This window comes from Netta rufina, assembly GCF_964035555.1.
Source record: "Netta rufina genome assembly, chromosome: 7".
Classification (NCBI taxonomy): Eukaryota; Metazoa; Chordata; class Aves; order Anseriformes; family Anatidae; genus Netta; species Netta rufina.
In genome coordinates this window covers 24,650,984-24,671,644 of record NC_140130.1, presented here as the reverse complement: position 1 = coordinate 24,671,644, position 20,661 = coordinate 24,650,984, and the positions used below count along the sequence as shown (strand labels likewise).

Below are 20,661 nucleotides of genomic sequence, written 5' to 3'. Positions count from 1 at the left end.
GAGGCGAAGCGCTGTGTGTGGGGGAGCCTGGAGGACTACAACTCCCAGCACCCCCCGCGCGCCGCCAGCCGCCGGCCCTGCGGTTGCCCCCCGGTGCCCGCCCCGAGCGATGGAGGCGGAGGCGGACGCCGGCTCCGTGCTCTCGGGCGGGGAGGGGGCGGCGGCGGCGGTGGTAGCGGCGGGGTCCGCCGAGGAGGAGCGGGAGATGGAGGGAGCCCCCAGCTGCTCGGGGTCGCGCCCCGTCCCCTTCGAGTTCGAGCGGAGCCGCTCCGAGTCCAGCGGCGACGACGAGGAGGAGGAGGACGACGACGAGGACGAGGAGGAGGAGGAGATGGAGGAAGAGGAGCTCGAGGGGGACCCCGGGGCACGCTTCGGGACGGACGACGGCGAGCTCGACTCGGACGACGACCGGGAGGTAGCGGGGGGGGGGGGGGGGCCGTGAGGCGCCCAACGGCTGTAACGGCCGCGTCGCGCGGCAGGGCCCGGCTCCCGGCGTGCCCCGCGCCACCGGCGGGCGCGTGCGGCTCGAGGCGGGAGCGCTGAGGGGGGAGGGAGGGGAAGGGGGGGGAAGGCGCCTGGTGGCCTCAGGGACAGCTCGCGGGGCTAAGCCAGCGGTGAAGCTGGGCTTTGGGGAGATAACAGGCTTCTGGCAGGGAAATTCCGTGTGTACAGTCCTCGTAAACGCACCTCGTAGCCAGAATTTGGAGCCCCAAAGCTTTCTTCCACGCGCTTTCCAAGTAACGGTTTTGTTTGCCACCAGTGTTCGCTTCGAGCTTGCTGATTGTGTGATGTTTTCTGGCAGTTTAGTCAGAATCATTTTTCCCCAAAAAAGTTGGTTTGTGGTTTGTTTTTAAGCAGTTCATGAAATAAATAGGATCATGATAAATTGGATTCACAAAATAAATTGGATCACCGTTCCCAAAAAAAAGATCAATTCTGAAAACTAGGCAGAAGTCTTCAAAAAAGAGCTTTATACGACAAACGATTGACCTCTTAGGAAAACCCATTTCTGTAATTTTTTCTGTAACTTTTTCATGGTTCAAGGATGTGATGTTTCAGAAGCTGCAAATGCGTAACTTATTATCTTAGCCTCTATATTTAAACTCTTATCAACTCTTTTTATTTGTAGCGGATGATCAACCTGGCAGAGTTGACCCCTTACATCCTCTGTTCCATCTGCAAAGGTTACTTTATCGATGCTACAACTATTACAGAGTGTCTGCACACCTGTGAGTACCAGTGCTTCCATTCTAAGAATCTAGATGCAAATTCAAACAAGAATCAGGTGTTCAGGTGTTCTGGCTTCACAAAGGTAATTTACTATTGATAGTGTGTGTTGTGTTTATTCTTGTTGTGCATTTCCTTGAGGAAAATGCATTTGTGGATATGTCAAGCATCAGAAAGTCATGAAGTCAGCTTAGTTACCCAAGCTGAGAGGGAAGAAGGGAATATTATATAGAGAAAGAGGAAGCCCGAGTAAAACAAAAACAGTACTACTACATACCTTATGTTTTTAAGCAGGCTCTAAGAATTTGCAACATGTATCAGACTTATTTTTTAAGCAGGATTATAATCCACAAATACTCAGGAGTACAGTATGCCATATGGGCAGGTAGCTGCTGTTTACTTAAGTTTGATAGAGTCATTGAAAGACTTCATTTTGTCTCTGACAAACCTTATTGACAAGTCTAAATGTAGTTGTTTCTCTTGCTTAAACAGTTAGCATTGTATAATGGACACATGACTTAATGGATTTCTTTTCTTTACAGTTTGTAAAAGCTGCATAGTGAGACACTTCTACTATAGCAACAGATGTCCAAAATGCAATATAGTTGTACATCAGACACAGCCCCTTTATAATATCAGGTAATAAGTTGGTGCCTCTTTTTTAAGTGTAACTTCAGTCGAGTTTTGCTGTTTGCTTTTAAATGTTTCATTCTCAGTGCCTGTACAGTGCTTTCCTATGTCAAATGAAGGAAGAGTTACAAGAGAGATACTGTGTTCTTTGTTTATGCAAGCTTAATAGCAAATGTAAAATTATTCAGTTACTTGTTTTTTGAAAATTCTTTCCCTTTCTAGGGTTTGTTTACCCTTCCACCCTGGGTATTTTTATACGTTTGCACAGCGTTACAGATCATTGAGGTTTTAGCTATTTTTTTTATTGTCTTTTAGACAAAGCTTTTGTTGGCATGGTTTAATTCTTAACTACGAAAATGGAGGTTTGGTTTCTTGAGCAATTCTTGAAGGGTGGTGCCTTTTTTTTTTTTTTTTTTAACTTAATGGCTTCTTTTGAAGCTCTGTTATCAGGACATGAATTAAGGCAGGTAGAGTTGCTGCGCTGTTGCTTTTATGTATGTCATATTTCAACAATATGTTTGGTGGTTTTCTCCCAGTTTGGGGTAATACAGAATGTTTTGAATTAAAGACACTCTTATTTTTATTCTCTTTGATAGGCTGGACCGGCAGCTACAAGACATAGTCTATAAATTAGTTGTCAATTTAGAGGAAAGTAAGTCCATTTCTTTATTGCCATCTAGAGTTTCAAAGCATGAGCAGAAAGAACGGTCGTTTGAAGTCTCATTTTTAACTCTTAGCTCCTTAAAGTAATTCCATAACATTTGATTTTAAATCTTAATTATCTATGCAAACTCGCATCTTTCTGGCCACAAACTACTGTTATGCATAGCCATATGTACCCCAGACAGGTGAATATGTGTAGAATGAAACATGGTATGCAACTTTGTTCTGGAAGGTTTATTTTTAACTACTACAGTGAAAGAGCAGTGATGTTGCAGTTAACTTTGTTAATAAATTCCTATTCCAGGTTTAGTTGTCTGCAAGATAATATGCATTGTATTTTTAAAACAACAACTCTGTTTTTTGTGTTTTTCCCTGAAAAACACCAAAACAGGAAAAAGCATCCATTCTGATGATGGACCCAGCAGTCACTGTGCTGAAGATGCTTTGTTTTGCTCTCTAATGCAACACAGGTGTTATTGTGTACAAACACACATCCAGATATTTTGCAGTCATGCTTTGTATTTTTGTATAAATAAAATAACATTCCATCTAATCAATACTTCATTTGTCTCAGCTGAGGAAAAAAGTTGCTGGGACTGATTCTCTCAAATGCTTTTTTATTCTCCCCACTTCTGAGTGTTTTTTTCTGATTTATTAGGTGTGTTCACTGTCATGTGTCCATTACTGGTGGTGGACTGAGTGAAATACACATGTTTAGTGGACTATATTGACTATAGACAATATGAAAGTAAGAGTAATGACAGCCAGAAGGATACTTCTTTGTGCAGTTATTTCAATATGGTTTTTGTCCAACTTACACTTTTTTTTTTTTTTTTTTCCATTTTTTACTAACAAAATCTGAGTCCAGGTATTTCCAGTAGCCCAACTTTGTATGGAATACTAGTGATAGTGGAGGTCTGTAGGCACTTGAAAAGCATTTCAGCTCTGATGAATGGAAACTGTATGGATGTTCTCAGCATCTGAAATAACATTCTAATCTTTTCTGTATTGTTTTGGCTTCTTTTCTCAGGAGAAAAAAAGCAAATGCATGACTTTTATAAAGAAAGAGGATTAGAAGTGCCCAAACCAGGTGAGCTTTAATCATTTAGAGGACACTGTTAAGGAAATATTTACTATCCCACTTATCTTAGCTTTCCTTCAAATATTAACTCACAACTAAAGAAAACAGGCGGTAATGAAAGTATGGGATTCTTGGTTTTCATAGTTCACAAATTACACAAATAGAAGATGAAAAGAGCTACACTAAAACCCAGATTGTGGTTGGGTATTTTTACGGATTATATTTCACCTACACCCAGGAAAATATATTTAAAGTACCAGCAGATTGTATTTTCTAGCCCTTAATAAACATTGGAAGTGAAGAAGGTGGAAAAATACGAACTTGAACATCCATAGACAAATGAGGGATTATCCTAGTTATTTTTGTCTTACTGTCAAATAAACCTCTGTTCGGAGAGATGCTGAGCTGAAAGCTAATACAACGCTGGTTCAAATACCCAGGATGAAAAGTATAAACAGCTGATTTGGAAAAAAAAAAAAAATTAGGATGAATTTCATGGGCGCTTTTTCCCCATGAGCTCATCAGTTTTGGTTGGCGCACATTAGTGTCTTATGCTGTTTTTATTTCAAGTTGTGTTTGCATTTTGGCTATTTGAATATTTTAGCTGTCCCACAGCCAGTTCCAGCGAGCAGAGGAAGACCTCGAAAAGTTCTGGGCTCTGTGTTCCGGATCCCACCAGAACTTGACATCTCAATACTTCTGGAATTCATTGGGTGAGTTGGGGGCAAATGTAAGAGCAAGTGGCTGATACGAGAGCTTTTAGTTTTGAGTGTGTACTTCTATCTTGAGTGGCAAGTAGGGAGCTGGTTTTAGCTTACTGTGCAACAGTGACTGCCAACTACAAATACCTTAGATGAGGCAGGTAAGGTTAAATATTTAAGGTGTCTTCTTAAGAAAATAGATATCTAAAAAGTGTAGAGCTTTAAAACTTAGATGTATTCCTTTTATTTTCGACAAAGCAGTGTAGTCTCAGTAAATTGAATACCTGCCTCTTGTGCTTCCTAAATCCCTGTAGGTGGCAGTACCGTTAATGATGACTATACTAGGACTTGCTCGTGTAACTAGGGGGCTGCAACCATACATGATGACATGCTTTTATTAGCCACAAAAAACATGTATTCTGATGACACCACGCCAGAAAGGGTTGTAGCCCTTCTGAACTGGGGAAAAGGAAGCAAGGAGACATCTCTGAAATTGGCATAGTATTAATGTATTGGCGTAGTATTAGTGTTTTGGGCACTACAGTACAGTTCCTTCAGGATACAGCACACAGACACGAGTGACCAGACTACTCTACTCCTAGTTACAAAATATAGTGTCTGCCTGATGCTCTGTGTCTAGGAGAGTCTTTTTTTTCTGCTTTGCTGAGCAATATAGGTCACTTATTGCAGTCAGGTTTTTACTGTAGCCATTGTGCTACTCCAGTAGAAACATGTTCTTGATGTATTTATTAACTTCTAACATTTAGGGCTAAGGGACTTCTCTGACAAGGTGCTAGAAACTTGAGACCTACAAGGAATTTGTCAAATGCAATTGGTGGTTTGATAATTCATAAGCAGCAAGTTTTATCTGACCAAAACAAGCTAGGAAACCCAAGCAGCAAGAGCAGTAATTCCCTAAATGGTATAAATGGGACTAACAATGCTGCTATTAAGTTTTCCTGACAGTTTCCAAGGCTTTATTGATTTATACTGAAGCTTTTGTATTGGGCATCACCTTTTAGCCATAGCTTGGAGGGGCTGAGGGAGGGAATTCCAGCCCAAACATTTGAGCTGTTTTCAGGAACATGGTAAGCAGAAATTCTATTGCTTTGCCCACATGCAGATTTACATGGCAGCGATTGAGAAATAACATAGATTAAAAGCTTTAACTGTGCAGAGAGGAAGTGGCTTGACTCTTGTGCAGCACATACCCCTCTATGCAGACTGCCTCTGTCTTTAGCCTGACTGTCTGCACAAAATGTTTGGAGAGCTCATTACGTAATTATTGCAAACTAATTTGCACAAGTGATGGAAAATGAAAGCTTCACAAACTGGGAAACTATGAGCAAAGCACATCAGCTTGATTTGACTTCATGTCCTAGCTCTTTTGCATCTTATATCTGATTTTTCTGCTGCCTTGCTTTATTCAGAGCATAAAATAAAAATATTGTATGGATAGATTTTGATCATGGAGGTGGGGTGGCTTTTTTTTTTTTTTTTTTTTTTTTTTAAGTGTGGTTAACCATCATGTGGCTTCCTTATTTCTTTAAATTGATAAGACAGGAGATTGTATAAAGAAGGGCTTACAGCTAAACATCTAGGGATGAGTTCCTGCCTGTGCCATGAAAAATGCTTGTGAGTCCACATAATTGACTTCTGTGGTAGTTTCCTGTATGCCTGACTTGCAGGGGTGCTTCATGCTCACAAATGCAGCTTAAAGCTGTGGGAGTCATGACTAGAACAGTAGTTTGAAGTGTTCTGCAGTCAAATCCAGTTTTAGATGTCTCAAACTGAGCACGTGCCATCCTTGGTTACTTTTTGACACAGTCTGTCTCAGGTTCCTCTTTTTAAACAAGGTATTATATAGCTCCTCTGCTGCGTAGGATGGTGTGGGAATACATTCAGACGTTGGAATAAGTGAGACTAGGAGGAAATTAATGCTTTCACGTTACGAGCAGGATTGTAAGTAAAGCAAAGTCACGTATTGAACAAGGAGAGGAAAGCAAAGACACAGCTATTCAATGTGTATTGTCTAGAGAACATTAAAAGATCATTTTTAATTGTATTTATAACAGCTTTTCTTCTTCAATTAGTGTTGCATGAGCCTCATCATATATTTAATGCAGGCTCCCAGTGGTCTTGGTGCTCAGGCATGATTTGTTACCTTGTTGGTTAAAATGTGATGAGATGGATGTATGCAGACATAACTTAAAATGTTTTGACTGAAATTTCAGCAGAAAATAATAAATCTAATGCCATTTACCCTACGTTTCTGTTGGGCTAGGAATATACATGTGGTTATTTTATTGCTCATCTCATATTCCTCATCTGTGGCTGTAACTCAGGTTAGCATCTAGACAGGAGCAGGAGGGATGCTCATTCAGGGACCTGTGGCAGGTACTGCTGGGCTGGCCCACCAGGTGGCAGAAGGAGCATGCTTACACCAACATTGCCGTGTCTGAGTGATTCCTTGCCAGTTGCAATGTAAAAATGACTTTAATAACTGAAATTAGATTTTATTCCAAGTATGTCCCTTTCAGGTTGGAACACTGTTTCTTGATCGCTCTATAGAAAGCTTCCTTAGATTATCTTAACTGCAGGATTAGATACAGTTTGAATTCAGTGTGGCAAAAGTACTTCGATTTAGATCTCTGCTGTGAGAGGCAACCACTTACTCCCCCTGTGGCCCCGGGTGATTCTCAGCAGGTACAGCTTTTTTTTCTTTTTTTTTTTTTCTTTCAGAGCAAGAGAAAGTAGCCAGACACTTTAGATCTCAAAACTAATTAAACATGTACGTGCCTGCGTGTGGAACAAGATGGCTTTTGAATCTGTGTTGTATTTATTTTTTCCGGTAGTTTTATTTCAAGCTTCCATTCTAGTGCTAGCAGCAAAGCGATCATGAATGTGCAAATAACATCTGTAGCATGTGAAACTGTCCACTGTGTTTTCGTTATTTGTATGGAAGGAAGCACAGAGGGATTGGAACAAAAAAAGGATGATGGCTTGACATCTGTGGCAACTTATTTTTGAAACATTTTCTAGCCTTTGATCTTATCTTATACCTTATCTTTAAGGGTTAATCTGTTTTCTTCAAAGGTCAAAATCAAGCAGTTTATCTTGGCAATGAGATGTTAAGAAAGCTGTTTGTATAAAGAAAACTCAGAATAGATGGGGCAATCCAGCAGAAATTCTTACTTTGAAAGTTGATGTTGTCTATGTTATGTCTTTAGAGTATAGTAAGTAGTCTCCTGTGGCAGTGGAACTATATCAAAGAAAATGACAGCAGGAGTGGAAAAGCTTGTATGTTTGCTTCCTAGTAAATTTAAATTTCACTTCAGTGGCAGAAATTGGTGATAGTTTTTAAGTCTGTCTGATGGTTAGTATGTATTTAGAGGTGGAGTTATCTAATTACAGTAACTTGAAGTGCCATGCTAATGTGTGGTCTGCACAAGCGTTACAAGTGCTTGCTGTGCAAGCAAATGGTCAGTAGAAATATAGTTAATTTATAGTGCTATTTGATTTTTGCCTTTTCCAATGCAGTGAAATACTGCAATTTAACCTTGCTATGCATGTACTTGCTAAAGTAATACAAGAGTAAGGGAATGCCATGAGCTGTGCTTAATTCATTGAGAATTTGATACGCTGCCCTACAGGATGGGGGTGTGGAGCCTAGATAACAGTCACGTGCTCAGGCTGTGTAAATCAATGAACCTCTATTGAAGGCAGGTAGGAATTTGGTCATTTGCCACCCTGTGTGTGTTTTATCTTCCAGAGAAGCACCTGCTGCTTTTCTGAGTTCCTAGATTGCATTACCATTAATGCTGTGATTATAAATAGTCTGGAAGGCCAACCACTGGCCCAGAAAGCCTCTTTAGTGGTTGGGCATGTTCTCTCAGCAGCTTTTAGGTACTGTCTGTTAAAGATCCAAACATCAAGGATAATGAAGTGTAGATGTTTAAACAGCATTAATATTACAGCCTGTTCCCATGAAAACTAATGTTAGTGTGTGTAAAAAGAGCTTTAGGATGTGTTGATTTATTTTCCATTTCATGTAGACAAACTTTAAAGTCATAAACAGCTGAATTCACAAAAAGAAATGGGGAACCAAATAAAGGCTTGGTGGGAAAGATACATATAACTTCAGAGTAATATGGTTTTATATACTAGTTTAATGAAAGGAAGAGTCTGATTCAAAAATAAGCTTGGTATGTCAGACTATTAAATCAGGAAGTCATTATTGTAAGAAAGCTTGAGGGTGTTACTAACTGTTAACCTTAGCAATATTGATTGTGTTTACTCTTCTCTTGTTTTTCAGAGCTAACGAAGGCACAGGGAATTTTAAGGTGCAGATGTGATTTGAATATTTCTCTTATGCCGCTATCCTCTTATTTGCTTATGTTTACTTCAGAAATACGTGTAACCTGAATGTATTTAATTTAGTTTCTTTGTTTTCCTTACATTGAGTGCAGCCTGAACTTTCACCAGCATAGCATAAATGAATAATCCTGCATTAGAGTGCATCGTCAAGCCTATCAATGTGTAACATTACAGAGTAGGAGAATGCTTCCAAGGCTAGGAAACTAAAATTTTGTTGGGAGAGTGGGAATGATGTTGATGAAACTTCCCCTGGCTGATTCTAGGTTGTTATTCTTGCATCTCCTTCTAAAAGGTGCATTAGTATGGCTTTTCTTAAAATCCTGAACAATGGTGTAGTCATTCTCGTTTGAAACTGTTTTTGAAGAAGATTGCCTAATTGCAGTGAAAAGCTCACCTAGGTTATTCAGAGGAAGCATTACCCAAAGCACAAAAATGGTCTAATTTGTGATATGATTGAAATTTAAACAAGAAAAATGATGCAAGTTTTGTGGACAGTATGATGCACTTCCTTAGTCTGCAGCAAATTTATTCTTTTCTACATCCTTTCACTAACAAAATTAGTTGTCTGAATGGTGGTCATTCTGCTAAACAACAAATAGCGTTCCCAGTCCTCGCCAAAGAATGTCTCTTCTTCCAGTATAGATCATATGACTGAGCTGAATTGGTGTTTAAAAAAAAAAAAAAAAAAAGAAAAAGCTGTAGATTAACTGCACATTGTGTACTGCCATAATTATTTCATAGGCTGTAATTAGAGATGTGCACAGTATCTCATTCCACTGTTTTGGCTAAACATTTAGAAAAAGATTCTATTCAGGAGCAAGAAGGAGATATAATTAAAAATTATACAGTGTATGTTGCATTTTATCTTTCATTGTATCAATTGTAGGAATCAAAAGATAGAATAGCACAGAATATAAGAGCATTTTACTGGTATTGTTAGTGGCAAAACTCCAATTTTACTGTTGAAGAATTTGATCAAAAAGTGTGTTACTCATGGAAATATGGATTGTCTTCATTCCATTTTTTAATCAATTTCCTTTGTTTTCAGCTGAGTTGATCTTTAAATAAGGATATTCTCAGGCACAAATCTGAAATACTGGGTATGACTGCAGTTACTCCTGCTCTCTTTAATACTAATCACGTTTGTTATTATCAGAGCTTAGCAAGCAATTTCAAACTCTCAAAGAAGTAACATTTAATATTCACAAAGAATTTAAATGTAATTTCAATTTCATAAATAGAAATTAATATGTAGAAGGGGAGCAATGTTCCTGAAAATGTACATGGATAATTTTCATCACCTGTTATACCCCTGCACCCATGCAGCATTTTGTTACTCTTTTTTTCTCATTACCTGTCATGCTACTGTTTGATTTTTTTATATTTTTTAATCTTTTTACCTTTATATCACCTGCCATACTTTCTGGATCTTATTTGCCCTTCTCTCTGGTTTGGTTTTCATCCTGTTCATTTTGGACCCAACAAGAATAACTGTAGGGCAATTTAACCATTTTACTAACTTATGTTTTCTGATATTGATGCTTGTGTCAGATACTTATTTTGCCGGATAGTCTTAAGTGCATGCCATTCCTACAGGAATAGTTTTGCCTTTAAAAAACATACTTGCTCTAACATCATTAAGGAGTGTTTGTGACTCAGAAAAGTGATTTTGTGTGTCTTTCCCTTTTAAGCCATAGTGTACCTTCACTCACTTTAACTCCAGTGTTCTGAAGATGTAGAAGGTGAAAAAAGGCTGCCCACCTTTACTCACAGTGAATAGCTCTGTACTGCTTATAATCCTACTGTCCATAGACTAAAGTGCCATTCTGCCTTTGTTCATATTTAGATTCCTGTATGATTTTTAAGAAATACTGCTGATATTCATTCTGCAGCATTTTCAAATTCCTTCTTGCATGTTAACTTCCTGTGTCAGTGTATTTCTTCCCTACATTTTGTCTGTATTTTCATGCCTTTTTTTGTATTTTATGATCAAGAGGTTTACTCATCAGCCTTCCAAATCCCTCTTATACATTTTCACAAAACATACCCTGATCCTTTTTTAGCATTATTTTTTCCTTAATTATTTATCATCCATATCTTTCTGAACTACACATTGAACTTCATATATGAAGGGTTTCCTTTTTGTCTTTTTTTTTTTTTTTTTTTCTCCTGGGGGTGGAAGGAGAGAACAGGTTATAAGGCTTTTGGCTATAAACCATGATTTATATATGCAGCAAGCATAAATCCAGCATCATCAAGTTTGCATTAGCTTAGGTCAGGTCTGACTGGCATTTCTAGCTCTTATACATGAATAAATCAAACTATTGTTCCAAAAACACAGTTACAACGTATCTTAATTTGTGATTGAATTCAGGGGTAGTCTTTGACCCCCTTCCCATCTACCTTTTTTTCAAATTAAAAGAATATGATGAACCTGGCTAGTAAATCACAGCTGTTCAGAAGTTAACATAAAAATCCAATTAATTGACACAAAAGGAAATCCATTTATTACTCTGAACTCAGTCATCTGCTCTGTCTTTGTGCCTGTTTGCTTGGCTGCCTGTATCAGCAGTCAGCTGTTTTAAAATTTTATCCACAGAGAAGAAACCCATTAAAATTGTGGAGGCTGACATAATAAATGTCATCTTGTTGCAGTCCTTGCTATGAAAGTATTTAGAAATTATGCAAAATGGTTTCAGACCAGTCTTGCCCTTGTGTTCCACATAGTAGGTTATTTTAATTGATTCTAGGATGTCACGGACTGTTAAATCTATTCTAGCCCGAGTCATAATACTTCTAGCATGTCAAGGAACTTGAGATCCTTTGGTTACAAAAAGATACGGTTTACCTATTTGAATTCATGTTTGATGCACAAGCCTGATTTGTGGAAAAGAAGCAAATTTTAGGAAGTCTCTCGTGCTTCTCAGTAATTGCTTTCTGGGACTGAAGGGGAGCAGAGTTCTTAAAAAGCTGCGTAATACCAATTTCTGTGCTGAATTTAAAGGAAATCTTATTCTCCACTGCTTCAATAGTAAAATAGGACTGAAGTCAATAGGTGGTTATTTTTTGTTTAAGCAGGAAGTTTGAACATGAAGTCTGTTAATACATATTTAGTCTCTTCTGTATGAGGTAATCTGGAAGTATATCAAAGAAAGGTCCAAAACTTAAGCTGTCTTCAGCAGTTACTGGGCCTTCAGTCAGGTTTGGAGTTTGCCAGGGATGATGGCTGAAAATGTACAGGGTCTTAACATCTTGCATTTATTCTTTACAGCCTTTGGAGAAGAAGTTTGTGCGTGTTTCAGGGGAGGCAACAATTGGACATGTGGAGAAGTTCCTCAGAAGAAAAATGGATCTGGACCCTGCTTGTCAGGTATGCCACTTGTAAGGGCACGTATGAGTTTGCTGTGATCAATGTAATGCCTATGTTTCCGTTGCTCATTAGAGTATAGAAGTAACATTAGGGTTTTTGAGTAAGTATTCTGTTGAAGTGTTGTGATCCTCAAGGAATAGCTCTCCCACCTAATTTGCAACGTGTTTTAAGTTCTTGTTATTATTTGCATAGAGTTTCTAAAGTGCCATGTAAGATTTCAGCAGGCAAAATTCAAAATCTTTCAAAATCAAGCTATACCTGTGTTCTGGATGTCTTTCAGATTTTGTGATCTTGAGATCGCCTACTAGAGGTAACTTGAGATTTTTTTTTTCCTGTTAGTTACTTTCTGCTTGGACTTCACCACTTTGCAACTCACTGTTAGTGAGTAAATGTTACTGTGTCTTAGCTGATAATTTCATAGACTTCCTTTCCAAAAAATTATTTTTTGAGTAATTTTTAGACCCTGAAACAGATGGTTTCTGGTACCTTTTGAAAAGAAAATCACAGCTAAGGGAAATGAAAAGCTTTGCTGGCTTTTGAATAACTAGCCCGGATACTCATGCTAACCTCCAAAATGTTTTCTTTGTCCTTCCCTGGATAATATGGGTTGGCATAGAAACTATTGATTTGAGATCTAGTGCTTTCTAGGCCAGATTTCCCCTTGGGATTAATCTTATGAGGAATGTCCCTTATATGACAGCTTTCCATTTTAACTTCAGCTTACTTGGTAAGCATTAACTTACAGTAGCCTGTTATCATATTTGTTACATAAATAGCTCAGTAAATGTCACTTCATGAAAATAATTGCCATAATGGAAAGGCTGCTTTATTTTAATACGAATTTTAAAAGCTGTGACCGAGTTATTAAGAGGATACACCTTCAATTTTCCTTTCAACAAAAGGTGAAGTTAAATTTCCCACTGTCTCACTAGGAGTCAGTACTAGTTGGCTTCAAATTTACCAGCCAGTCAAGACTACAGTAGATCTATACCATTTCTGTTGCTGGTGCATCCTTCATAATAGAATATATTAATTCTTTTTAAGGCACAAGGATTGCTGTGAGACATACATTTTGCAACTGCTTTCCATGCTGAACTAGGATTTCTTTTTCATTGTATATTTTAATATTTTTGTCCTAGCAGAATGAACTCGAGCATAACAATTAGCTAGCAGAAATTCTGCCTTAGGTGCTAGAATTTGATGATTAGACATTTGGCATTCTGAGCACTATGAGGAGGTGAATGAGAGAAAATTCCAAATCTATTAGAAGGCACTGATGTTTAATGACTACTGTTTGAAACTGGAGCAGCAGGAGGATGAGCAGTGGGATATTTTTGAAACAAGATTTCTCATTCTGTTTGGAAAGCTCATCAGCAGTTGCCCTTATGTCTGTTTATATTGTATATTGGGTAAATAGATTATATTTTCTGTAAAAATAGAACAAATAAAGTGTGCCTGTATGCACACTATGTACCAGTGAGAACAAAATTGAATTTTCAGTACTTTATGGTACAAAAATTATGTAAGTAGTCTTATGAAACAGAAGTAATTGAACTCATCACTGGAAAGCAAAGCAGATATGTCTGTCCTTCTAGAGTAATAAATCTAGAAGCTAGAATGCAAAGGAAACAGGAAAAATAACTTCAACCAGCTTTCAAAAACAAAAAGATAGGTTTCTTAAAAAGCCCAAATGTTGACGTTAAATATACATATGTATATATGGATCAATATCTAATCAATGTTTAATGTTATATCGAGGATTTTTCTTGCTGCTTCCTCTTAGAATCTAAAAGGAGAAGTAATATACAATTTACATCTTCTGCACATTTTGGAACTATTATTTAAGATTAAGTCTGGCATGGCTGGAGTATTCTGCATTATTCTCACGCTATATAGATGAAGTAAATAAGCCTGTTCCAAGTCTCTAAGGATTAGAATTCTTGTGTTCCAGTTTCTGAGAATAATAACCTGCCAGCGTGAGCAGACCTAAATCTTTTCATGAAGAACGGGAGAGAGATAGTGGGTCAGAATGCAGAAGAGCATAAATACAGACAAATTGCACTGAAGCACAAAGTACATTCTATCGTGAAAGACTATATAAGAGAAACCATGGAAGAGTACATGTAATGATACTGCAGTATGCTTCCTGACTAGTTCAGTGGCAAAGCATAATCTTGCTCGTTGCTGAAAGCTGTGGAACGGCATGTTGTCAGTGCTCTTAATTCTGAGGTTTGGTCATTGTAATTCAGGTGACAGCCCTCTGGTTTCCACATCCAGGAATTGCTGATAAGGAGAATACAACCGAGCTGCAGTTGTGAGAGAGACGGTGCTGTGTTAGCTGCTCTAATAAGGAAACTTATTTTTCATAATACCTCATTCAGAATACCTCAGTCTGAATCTATTTTTTCCCCAAAGTAACAGTCTTTGTGGGCAGTCACTTAACAGAAGTGCCACCTCCAGAATTGCAGGCATCACTGACATAGTTTAGCTGCAGTAGAGGACGTTACTTAAAATTGCAGAGTATGCCCTTCACTGGCATCACAGAAGTATTGATTGCATTTTGAAGGACTGTGAAAAGTATTTGCTGACAGAGGCATACAGTGAGCTTAATCTTTTTTATTCAAACCCTTCCTCCAAGCAGTCTTGTTAAGCAGAGTTATTCATACATTTTCTCACTCACGGTAAGAGTGAGGGAAGCACTGGCTCATTTCTTGCCAGTAGCACTGACAACTTGCCCTTTTTTTGCAGCTGATGAATGACTGAGGATGTTTGTGGGATCATTTTAATATGTAATCTAAATTCCCATTGAATCCATCACAGCTATTCCTAAACAGTTTTTTAGTGGAAATGCCCAACTGGGACTAAACCAAACCGTCTTCTCTGATCCAAAAGTGAGCCCCAATCTGGGGAGTGCATTTGGGCTGTGCATGCTAAACGCATTTGAACAGCAAAGGTAAAGATGCCTATAGCATCAAAAACACTAGAATTCAACTCTTTCAAACAATGTTGGGTTTACTGTATGAAATATCAAATGTAAAGGGCTTAGATGCTGTTCTGCTAGTCTAAGGGTAGGTTGAACTTGACTGTTTTTGTGGGCTTTCACAGGTAGACATAATATGTGGTGATCACCTACTAGAACACTACCAGACGCTGAGGGAAATCCGGCAAGTCATAGGAGAGAGTGCTGTACAGGTACGTATGGCAGCTGGGGCTTTGTGCTAAGTTTTCTGGTTGAAATTAGAATATTTTTTAAACTATTAGGTAACACTAACTTGTCTGAAGAAATCACTTAGAAAATCTTTTCAGCTTATGCAAAATGTTCTTTATGTTTTGGTTTGGTTTTTGAGTACAGTCACTGTTAGAGGAGAAAATTACCTGTTTCGAATTGCTTTTTTTTCCATTTGCAAGTTGATTCACATCAGCAATTACTCTTTTTGCTGAGGAAAAGTGGGTTCAGAAAGGCAGATAAGTTTCAGTTTGTCAAAGAATGCATGTTCAAATTTATGCCTTTGGCAGTATTTATATTGTAAGAGTTTCTCAGAATTCAGTGCAGCATAACATACATTGTGATTTGTTTTTCTGGGCTGTCATCGCTGTAATGTTTTAGGTGGTTTTAGTCCTAAATAGTTATTAAATGCTCATAGTGGTTTTGATTTTTGGGTTTGTCTTTTTTGCATACTGAGCAGCAATGTGTAATGCTGTCTCAGAGCATGACTGAAGTAAAAGGTACAAGTGTTAAAAAGGTACAAATTCTGTTCAGAATTATTACGTGCCTTTCTGACAAGTGTTGGAAGATTAAATGTTCAACCTTCTTCAAGGTTTTCTGATTTTTTCCCAGCTTTGGGACTAAAGTTTGGTAAAATAAGTATTCCTAATACAGACCCCATAGTAACTTATTTGTATTGCTGTAATTGGAGTGAATAGGTAACTGTTCTTAGTGGTTGAATATAAATGACTAACATAATCATTTTTGAGTACTTGATAGAAGGCTTTAAAAAAAAATCTTGTTTTACTTCACACGTCTGTTTTTAATCATGTTAAGTGCACTTATGTTCAGCAAGTACAGTTTTACAATAAATTTGTTATAGCCTCGTAGATTTAAAGATACTTTAAGGTTTATGAAACGGGGTTTGTTGGTTAAGCCTTTCTAATTAGCTTGAAATGTGATTTTTAACTCTAGTTAGGGAAGAAAAATACAAATGTTACTGCACAGAATTAATACGAAAAGAAGTAACTGCTTAATTTTTAAAACTAAAGCTTCAGAAATTTACTGCAAGGAGTAAATTTCCTGCAAAGACTGACAGAAATTTCTGAAAGGCTCAATTTTGCTACCAAGCATTGAGATCTGCCTGTGATCGAGAGTTTCCTCAAGTAGCTGAGGAAGGAAGCTTGTTGTTAATTATGCAGGCATATAATTTCTTCCCTGCATTACCTTCGTCCCCTCTGCTGCACAAATGCAACATGAGCCAAGCTGCTGGTTATTTTCTCCTGTCTGAAATTGTCCTTCTCAAGGCTCTGCGTCACTGATGGATATAATGAGCTCACACATGGGAAAAGCTAAAGAGAGTAGCTTCTTTTATGTCCCTGGCCCTTGGCACAGAGGTCTTGCAGATTATACTGCTCTCTTTGTAACTCTCACCTTTTTGTAACCCAATCTCATTGTGTTTTTTTAGCGTCTCCTGAGCTAGGCAGTAAGAGCTGTGATCTGATTTAATTAGCGTGACCCTCTAGCGCGCATCTGGTATGAAAGTGCTTTACTCTTTGCTGTGGGGATATTGAATTTGGAAAGTGGGGTGCTTCTTCTCACTGCTGCTCTTAAAACATCAAAAAGTGCATATGCTACGATTTTTCTGTCATTCAGCTTATATTAGTTTATATTAGGGTTTAACAGGCAGGATTTTTTCCATTTTAGGACAGGTCTACAAGTTTCTGGGGGGTAGCTATAAGAAGGGTTTATACTTCTCTCTTTTTTTTTTTTTTTTTTTTTTTTTTTTTTTTTTTTTACTTTGGGCACATATGAGTTATTCTGATTTGAGATCTGTAATAAGCCTCATTTTCAGTTTGGATTTCCTTTTCGGAATAGTATCTAGAAAAAATAGCTGAACAGACATAAAAATGTATAATATCTAAAAAGAGGCCAATTACAGAGTAAGCAATACCAGTACTGGGTTAAGTCTCAGCAATTAAGTAATTGCATTGGCTTGGCCTTTTGGTTTAAGAAGGATATATCCTGTGTAAATAGCTAACTTCTTGAAATGTCCTATTGCCAAATACATCCATTTGAAAGCTCATTACTCAAAGAATACATTGTAGCATTTTTTCTTGAAAATCTTTATTTTCTTTAAGCAATTTTTTCATAGAGGAAAATTGTTTTGATCACAGTTCTCTGAAAGGAATTTTGAATGTGCTTTATTTTTTCTATGGAAGTAGCCAGCAGGTACAATGAGTATAAATACGGCTTTGTGGAGGTATAGCAACATACTCTGTGCCAAGAAGTTGGTAAATAAATTCAAAGGACTTGTTTCACCAAACAAGAAGTGAAGACAAGTATCTCCTATCAACACTTTGTAGTGTAGTTATCCCACTTTGTTAGGCATAGAGTAAATGTTGTTTTTGACACTTCATATAAAAGACTACTTTGACCCACTTTTCTGCATTTTAATCCCTTTGAATCATTGGACACAACGATATCAGTCATATGATCAAGACTGGAGATCAGAACAAAGCATTTGGATTTTATTTCCCTTGGATTTGACTTGCAGATGCCAAAGTTTATGGATTTGAAAGTGACTGAGCAAGTTTGTGGGTTTTTTAAATGCAGCCCTTCACACAGAACTGTGGAACTTCTGTGGAACATATCTCAGGTCCTAATGTTAATGGATAAAACATCAAAACCAAAATACGATAGGAATTCTAATGTGTCAGCTGTGATTAATGCATTTCTCTCTTCAAAAGAAAACATTTACTAAAGCCTGTCCATATAAATAGGTCTAATGTGACAAGTCAGATTCCCAGGGGATCAGTAGCAGGAACAGGTTTCAGAGGTGGAAGCAGACTAACTGCTAGACCTTTCACCAGCTGTGCGTGTGAATTAAGTGACATAAGTAAGACATTAATGAGTCAGGAAGTATCCCGTCTCACAAGTGAAAGGTTCTTTTGTTAACTTCAGTAGAAGCATGGGGATTTAAGAAGTGTTTAGTTGTGCATCTAGAATTAGGAAGAAATGATAAGCTGGCACCATAAGTTCTCTAACTATTTCTGCATAAGGAAAAAACTGACAATTATATTTAATGTGTTACTGACATATTCAAGACTCTGGCTAACTTGTAGAGATGTAAACAATGCTTTTCTATTTAAAAATAAAAAGTTTAACTTTTGATATGATCTGTTATATTGTCTTTCTATCTTAAGTTATCCCAGTTGCTAAAGGTAATAAAGCTGCAAAAAGGTAGAGCCACCAGTGAATTTAATAAAATTAACATTAAAAGTTGGAATCTGAGTTCCATGCTCAGGCAACTATGTGTTTCCTCCCTCTTTTCCTGCATTCTCTTTCTGTGTCTTTTTGACTTTCAATGTCCTGAGTTAAAGACCAGATTTTGGCAGCTCCTTCTAGAGCTATTTAAGTGATTTATTCTGCCTCGTAGTATCATGTGGAAAGCAATATAAGTTGTAAAGGGAGCCTATTATATGAAAATGAGACAATTCCATTATAACGCTTAAAAATTGCATTCCTCTTATGGAAGCGGAATGCTCTGAAATGAGTGAGGTTGAAGCTGCAGTTCTGCCATGCAAGTGTCATACTGGGCTGTGATGAAAATGCCTCATGGAGAAGGTAAAGTGATATGATAACACAGTTTATCTCTCTTCTCTCTAGGATGGCTTACTTGTACTGCACTATGGCCTCGTGGTGTCTCCGCTAAACATAACCTAGATTGCTAATACATCAGAAGGTGAAAGAATGAGAAGTCCTCAAGCTTCTTCACTGCTCTTTCTCACCAAAGAAGGCCATCATGTTTTCTGTGACAGGAAGCAAGTAAAAGGAACCACTGCTAACTGCTGTATGCTTGTAATTTAACATCTGACTTTATCACTGTTTAAAAAAAAAAAAAAAAAGCTTCTGTAGGTACAGCTGTGGATGTTGCTATGCTATGCTTTGTGTTAAAAATGACTGTCTTAAAATTTCACTCAGCTCAGGGACTTTAAACGCTCAGAGTTGCTGCATTTCTTTAAATACTTCCTAAAACCACAAGATCTCATGGGGTGAGCAGCCCTTTTCCTCTAAGCTATGGGATTTGCTTACTTTCTAAGTGTCTAGCTAGGATAGTGCTCTCAGGGATGATCTTCAGTGGGCAGTATAATGTATTCTGGGGAAGAGACAGTCATTTGGTAGAAAAAGTGAATGGTGATCATTTGTCTTCAGATGTGATTTAGTGAGAAGGGAACTCTTGAAATACAGACCAAAATAGGTAGAAAATAATGTATCACAAACATTTTTTCCAGAAGTAGCATTAAATTTACTTGTTTTTCTTCAAGAAAAACAATTTTGTTTGCACTGGAGATAAATTTGCTGGTAGCTTGACTTATACCAAATGGTGGATTGTACATCTCCACTCTTAATGGAGATGAGCTGGCTGTAAGCTGTTTAAACTATGCATGGAAAAGAAAACGTAGCACCTCTTTCTACCTGCTTGCTGTATTTACAATAATCACTGTCAGCTTGATTCTGCTGTCACGTAAAATCTGTCAAATGACTTGACTAGCAAAAACACAGGTTCTTTAATTTTAGCACCCATCTTTCTAGCAGCAGTGAAAAAATAGTAGCTTTTTCCACGCCTTCTAATGTGTATTAGTGCAGACCAGGTTTGAGTATGTTAAATAACAAAATACGTGCCTATCACTACTACCAGATTCCCAGAAGACAATAGATATCTTTTTTTATATATAAAAAAAAAAAAAACCATAAAAACATAAAAATGCTAGGGTTTTGTGATAATTATATCTCAAGTTCTGTGTAAGATTTCCATTGTTTCTTGTGCAGCATTAAGGATCAGAGCTTTGTATGTTACGGTCTTGCTGCGCTCTCAGTCATAAACATGGGAGAGAGCTGTGAAAGCTGCTGTTAGGTACCAGGCTCCCTCGATGGTCAATGTAGTGAAGGGGGTGGAGATCCCTTTGTAAGGCGTTTCAGAGTGCCTAAGCTAGCTCAAAAGCATTTGCTCCCTGTCACGTTCACTGCTATGCTGTCAACCTAGGAATACTGGGATCTTTTGTCTAAAAAAAGCTTTCATGAATCCTTCCTCAGGTCTTTACAATAAATGTTCAGTTTTGCCTGTGAAGATGACACCGTAAGATAAAGTCTTAGTGGAAGTAATTCCCGTGATGCTTCTAAAAAAATTAACAAACATTTATAACTATGGTTTCCTATTTTACTTTCAAAGTTTGTACAAACTTAGTGTTTAAAATGCAGCAGAAAATGGGATTATTTTGTAAACACTTTGTGAGTTGTGTTGATAAGAGATTATATATTGTAACAGTAAAATAAAGTTTATTTTAGCCAATTTTAAATTGAGCTCTCGTATTTCCATTCTGTGCTACCTCTGTCAGCCTCAAAA

The 20,661-nt window shown here is 37.8% G+C and overlaps 1 protein-coding gene across 2 annotated transcripts; it reads left to right on the top strand.

Annotated features, from left to right (window-relative positions):
• The first annotated feature begins 80 nt into the window (after positions 1-80).
• On the top strand, positions 81-19,231 carry PCGF6 (polycomb group ring finger 6). Of its 2 annotated transcripts, XR_014618605.1 has the most exons (11): positions 81-415; positions 1,130-1,229; positions 1,770-1,866; positions 2,454-2,509; positions 3,551-3,610; positions 4,206-4,314; positions 8,618-8,645; positions 11,951-12,049; positions 15,155-15,241; positions 16,723-16,790; positions 18,924-19,231. XR_014618605.1 is itself a non-coding variant. In XM_084289968.1 (10 exons), the coding sequence occupies exons 1-10, from the start codon at positions 110-112 to the stop codon at positions 18,978-18,980; spliced, it is 999 nt and encodes a 332-aa protein (XP_084146094.1). In that variant the 5' UTR covers positions 81-109; the 3' UTR covers positions 18,981-19,231. The 2 variants fall into 2 exon arrangements, 1 of the variants encoding a protein (XP_084146094.1); XM_084289968.1 differs by lacking the exon at positions 16,723-16,790.
• The last annotated feature ends 1,430 nt before the right edge of the window (positions 19,232-20,661 follow it).

Excerpts from the sequence above, each read along its gene's own strand:
- PCGF6 (XM_084289968.1), top strand. The coding sequence starts at position 110 with ATGGAGGCGGAGGCGGACGCCGGCTCCGTGCTCTCGGGCGGGGAGGGG. Across the intron at positions 1,230-1,769 it reads TACAGAGTGTCTGCACACCT|TTTGTAAAAGCTGCATAGTG; the intron begins GTGAGTACCAGT and ends TTTTCTTTACAG. Across the intron at positions 12,050-15,154 it reads ATCTGGACCCTGCTTGTCAG|GTAGACATAATATGTGGTGA; the intron begins GTATGCCACTTG and ends GGGCTTTCACAG.